The 6,000-nt window shown below is 40.8% G+C and overlaps 1 protein-coding gene across 12 annotated transcripts in view; it reads left to right on the plus strand.

Moving 5' to 3' along the window:
* Positions 1-5,573, plus strand: part of OTOF (otoferlin) — a 588,950-nt gene extending 583,377 nt beyond the window's left edge. For 6 of the 12 annotated variants that reach the window (XM_082249401.1, XM_082249397.1, XM_082249404.1 and 3 more), the window contains one exon: positions 4,990-5,126. Coding sequence is in view for 5 of the 12 variants with exons in the window: in XM_082249402.1 (XP_082105528.1) it covers positions 4,990-5,170 (181 nt within the window). In the remaining 7 variants the exon portion in view is untranslated. Of the gene's footprint in view, positions 1-4,989 lie in introns of all 12 variants that reach the window. The other 6 variants (XM_082249402.1, XM_082249403.1, XM_082249406.1 and 3 more) reach the window with 2 other exon arrangements.
* Positions 5,574-6,000: the final 427 nt, after the last annotated feature.

Raw genomic sequence — 6,000 nt, forward strand, 5'->3', positions numbered from 1 at the left:
CAGAGTTCAGAGAGAGGAGAGGAAGAAGCAGCACAAGTAACCAATCAGTTATGCTGCAGTTCTCATGTGCTAACAAAAAGCATGCGTGTAGGAGGAGAGATTAGAGATGAGCTCATTAGTCACTCTGTTGCTTCTGCTTTCTCTGTGTAATCACAGGTTGGGGTTGGGGAGTACAAGAGCCCTACAGCACAGCCCTACAAGAACCCTGCAGCAGAGTAATATCAGGTCTCCTGTCCTGCCAGACAGGGCTGTGCTGTAAAGCAGAGCTGTATTATTCTCACAACTGAATGGGCAAAAAAAATCTTTTGGCAGCTCCCTTATATGACTCTTATACATTGTTTGCCTGGAATTCAGCTTTAAAGGGCCAGTCCACCCAAAAATGATCTTGTGGTTGCAGTAAGTGTCTGGTGGGCTGGCTATCTGTTCAGTGGCTACATCTTCTTTTCCTGCCTACCTTGTGTGTTTCCACCTACCAATGAGTTATTCCCATTCTTTCTGATGCATTCTCCTCAATATAAAATTAATTAAAATCTAAATAGGGAAAGTGGGACTCCTTTGTAATGGTTGCAGCAGATGTGCGGAGCTGGGAACTCAAGAGGAAAGATCTCACTAGCAGAGCCCCCTATACCAGTGTTTCTCAACTGCCGTCTTCAAGATCCCAAAAACATGTCATGCTTTCAGGATCCATGAGCTGATCTTGGGCTGGTATTGTAATCAGCATAGCTGGTGTTAGTAACTACTACACTTGTTTCTTTTGCGGGTAATTTAGAAAACATGACCTGTTGAGGGGGCTTGGGGAAGGACAAGAAGACTCGCTCAGCATTAAAAAATAACCATTAGGGTCCTTAGGCAGCTTTTGGATGTACAGTGGGTACGGAAAGTATTCAGACCCCCTTAAATTTTTCACTCTTTGTTATATTGCAGCCATTTGCTAAAATCATTTAAGTTCATTCTTCTTCCTCATGAATGTACACATAGCACCCCATACTGACAGAAAAACACAGAATTGTTGACATTGTTGCAGATTTATTAAAAAAGAAAAACTGAAATATCACATGGTCCTAAGTATTCAGACCCTTTGCTCAGTATTTAGTAGAAGCCCCCTTTTGATCTAATACAGCCAGGAGTCTTTTTGGGAAAGATGCAACAAGTCTTTCACACCTGGATTTGGGGATCCTCTGCCATTCCTCCTTGCAGATCCTCTCCAGTTCTGTCAGGTTGGATGGTAAACGTTGGTGGACAGCCATTTTTAGGTCTCTCCAGAGATGCTCAATTGGGTTTAAGTCAGGGCTCTGGCTGGGCCATTCAAGAACAGTCACGGAGTTGTTGTGAAGCCACTCCTTCGTTATTTTAGCTGTGTGCTTAGGGTCATTGTCTTGTTGGAAGGTAAACCTTTGGCCCAGTCTGAGGTCCAGAGCACTCTGGAGAAGGTTTTTGTCCAGGATATCCCTGTACTTGGCCGCATTCATCTTTCCCTCGATTGCAACCAGTCGTCCTGTCCCTGCAGCTGAAAAACACCCCCACAGCATGATGCTGCCACCACCATGCTTCACTGTTGGGACTGTATTGGACAGGTGATGAGCAGTGCCTGGTTTTCTCCACACATACCGCTTAGAATTTAAGGCCAAAAAGTTCTATTTTGGTCTCATCAGACCAGAGAATCTTATTTCTCACCATCTTGGAGTCCTTCAGGTGTTTTTTAGCAAACTCCATGCGGGCTTTCATGTGTCTTACACTGAGGAGAGGCTTCCGTCGGGCCACTCTGCCATAAAGCCCCGACTGGTGGAGGGCTGCAGTGATGGTTGACTTTCTACAACTTTCTCCCATCTCCTGACTGCATCTCTGGAGCTCAGCCACAGTGATCTTTGGCTTCTTCTTTACCTCTCTCACCAAGGCTCTTCTCCTCCGATAGCTCAGTTTGGCCGAACAGCCAGCTCTAGGAAGGGTTCTGGTCGTCCCAAACGTCTTCCATTTGAGGATTATGGAGGCCACTGTGCTCTTAGGAACCTTAAGTGCAGCAGAAATCTTTTTGTAACCTTGGCCAGATCTGTGCCTTGCCACAATTCTGTCTCTGAGCTCTTCAGGCAGTTCCTTTGACCTCATGATTCTCATTTGCTCTGACATGCATTGTGATCTGGAAGGTCTTATATAGACAGGTGTGTGGCTTTCCTAATCAAGTCCAATCAGTATAATCAAACACAGCTGGACTCAAATGAAGGTGTAGAACCATCTCAAGGATGATCAGAAGAAATGGAAAGCACCTGAGTTAAATATATGAGTGTCACAGCAAAGGGTCTGAATACTTAGGACCATGTGATATTTCAGTTTTTCTTTTTTAATAAATCTGCAACAATGTCAACAATTCTGTGTTTTTCTGTCAGTATGGGGTGCTATGTGTACATTCATGAAGAAGAAGAATGAACCTAAATGATTTTAGCAAATGGCTGCAATATAACAAAGAGTGAAAAATTTAAGGGGGTCTGAATACTTTCCGTACCCACTGTAGGAATGAAATATTATGTATGTATTGTGCTAGCGACAAGATTTGTCCACAACAGGTAATGTAGAGTAGCACAATAACTATGCAGGACTACTAAGCAGGAGGTCGCTTCTTTTTGTTTAAAGTGAATCCGGCAGCTATTTTATCTTTTGAATGATGCTCGCAATAACCTGGTTAGTCACAAAAGTCACTCTTTGCATTGGACAGAGAAAGATAGTTAGGCAGCGCTTAGCCCTGAATTCAAGGAGGTACTGTAGACCCTTTGGTAAAAATGTGAAGCCAGGATGAGAGTAACAAGAATAGGCAAAGTGATAGCGTATTGGACAGTAAAATGTACAACACCAAAAGCTTAACACACCTAGCATGTGATCACAATTCATCTCTAACTGACATAATGTAAAATGAACTCTAATATGTACATTATCATTTCTACACATAGCTCCTAACTGTGAATACAAGCCAAAAAGTTGCCATTGCAGAATATTCCCATACTTTTCATTGGCTTCTGATAGAAGCCAATGTGTTGCCATTGCAAAATATTCCCTTACTATCCATTGGCTTCTTATATAGGCAAGTGGGAAAGCAATATAAGTATACTCCCTTACCTTCCATTGACTTCTGATAAATGCCAATGAGAAGCAGTAGAAGGATACTCTCTTACATTCCAATTGCTTCTGTTACAAGCCAATAAATAGCTATTGCAGAATATTTCCCTATTTGCCGTGCCTTCTACTTGCATCTGATTAAAGCCAATAAGTAGCCATTGCGAAATACTCCTTTACCTTCCATTGGCTTCTGATACATGCTAATGGAAAGCCATAGAAGTATACTCCTTTACCTTCTATTGGCTTCTGATAAATGCCAGTGATAAGCAGTAGAAGCATACTCCCTTGACTTCCATTGGCTTCTGATACAAGCTGATAAATAGCCATTGCAGAATACTCCCTTATCCTCCTTTGGCATCTGATACAACCCAGTGGGAATCAATAGAAGAATACTCACTTGCCTTCCACTGACTTCTAATAAATGCCATTGAGAAGCAGTAGAAGAATACCCTTTACCTTTCATTGGCTTCTGATACAAGCCAGTGAGAACAAATAGGTTAGACTGTTTTTAGAACATTACAGGGTAAGAAGCAAGACCTCAAAGGGCTTTTGCCATGGCAGTTTAGGTATGTACAAAAAGTGAAATACTGCTTCCTAGGAAGACAGTGAATGGTATTTACAGAGTCCGTTACTTACCATTTAGCTTAATATATAGCACTAAATTATCTGAGTCTCATGATATTCATAGCATTCATTTATTGGTGTTCAATGGTAGATCCAGACAGAGAAAATTACATTCAGTTTAAGACAGAGAAAAATCTTACAATTGCTGTAGAGCAAACCTATTTTGTAATATATTCTTATGACTGGATATATTATCATGGCAGTAGTACAATTTGAAAGCAAAACCGGCTTTCTTGAAATTAGAGTATTTCTTACCTTTGCAGGTTATAAAGAATCTGACATTTCTTTCTGAGAAAAAAACTCTCTGCTCTTTTTAGCAGCACATACTTCTTCCTTCCCCCTCCACTCCAAATAACCAATATAAGCAAAGCAAATGACTTACACCTCCTGTTATGTGTCATCATGGGTGCTCGATGACTGGCCCTGCACTGTCACATGTAAGCTCCAATTAGAGGGACTCCTAAATTACACAGAGCTTCCTTTCCTCACTCCTGCCAACTAAACAAAGTGATGGGAAAGTGAATGCTAAGTAAGCAAGTACTGCTAGGAAATGTGGCAAAACGTAAAGCAAACGTTCACTGAAAAGGTACCTATCAACAGAAAATGATTATCACCCAATCCAGCCAGTTTCAGTTTGATTGAGAGATGATAGTATGTGTGTGGGCACTTCTTAACCTTCCCCGACATCTCCTGGAGGAAGAATGAATTGTCGGGTTGGATTACCCTTGCAGATCATTAATGATTTTGAACTAGGTCTGAAGATATCCTCTTGAATGCATAGTTGGCCAATTCATGTCTGTATGTTAATGGAAAGATCTTTTGGCTGTTAGATTGTGCTATAATGTCTATACTATGATAACTGCAGGAAGCTTTAGATCCTTGTTTACTCATCACTAGCAGAACAAATACAATTCCACTGCTAAGCTCAGGGAAAAAATTGCTATTTTGCCTTTTTATTAGTGGCTCCACCAAAAGACATTGTAATTACAGACCAGAACCTAATGAATGTTTTAATAGTAACATGAAGGGTGACATCAGCTGTGTTCCACTGAAGTCTTAAACAAATCTGGAGGGCTTGTAAGGTTAATCCTCACCTTCTCTTTTACCTCTGCTAGCCCTTCCTGTTTTTTTGGACACCTAACAAACTAATTTTACATTTCAGAGACACCACTGCTAATATTCTTCAACTAACCACATCTATTTCTCTCCTCTCCTCCATCCTAACTGCTCACATTGCTTGGTTCTCGTCACCTTGGACAGTCGGCCCGACACATCCTTCATTTGGTTCCTTAACCCGCTTAAGTCCATCAAGTACCTCATCTGTAATCGCTACAAGTGGCTCATCATTAAAATCGTCTTGGCCTTGCTGCTACTGGCGATGGTGGCACTCTTCCTGTACAGCATGCCAGGCTACATGGTCAAGAAGCTGCTGGGAGCATGAAGAGAAGCCCAAGAAGAAAAGACTCTGCAGTGCCTATCTATGCTCAAAACGTTTGTCCTTTCCATCATAGACTGTATAGTATTGTGATGGGTTTCAGCAAAACATTTCCTGTGTGAATTTTTGTTTATTAGTTTCTACTGAGAAGCGACTGAAAGGGGGGAAAGCTAACATTTGCCGAAAATAATGAGGGTTCATGGTTGACTTAAAACTGTTTTTTTTTTTTTCCTTTAGCAACAAAAGCTTCCTTCTTTTTAGATACTAACCTGGATTATTTACAAAACCTTAAAATCTAGAACAATTCTCTTTGCTGAAATATATATAGGTTAGACTGTCACTGAGTTTATGTACATTTTCACCCAACAGAAGGCACTACACTAAACCAAGACCAGTAGAATTTTCCAATCTGTGAGTGTCTCTTTACCGTTGACCAAAGTTATACAGGTGGTAAAGATGTAAATTTTGGTTAGGAATCCATATTGCAGTACAGGGACCGGTTAAGACAAAATATGGTTTATAAGCCTTGTTCAAAGAGTAGGACACTTAGGCATCCTTTCTTACTCATATGCTAGGATTTTGAGATTATAATCGTCATGATTTCTTGGCTAGCAGAGCATGATGAGAATCATAGTTTTATGGTTGATAGAGAGCCAGACAGGGATATTAGTTGAAATGTTTGTTTTTGAGTCAGGAAAATGTACAGTAACTGGATCTTTTCCCCCACATTCCAGTATTCCTTATTCTAAATCCTTAAAGTAGGAAGGGGACACTTTCAAATACACTGAAGTGGACATCTTCCTTATTTTTCAATTAAAACCAAACACCTCAAGTCC

Source organism: Pelophylax lessonae (assembly GCF_965119305.1).
Source record: "Pelophylax lessonae genome assembly, chromosome: 3".
Classification (NCBI taxonomy): Eukaryota; Metazoa; Chordata; class Amphibia; order Anura; family Ranidae; genus Pelophylax; species Pelophylax lessonae.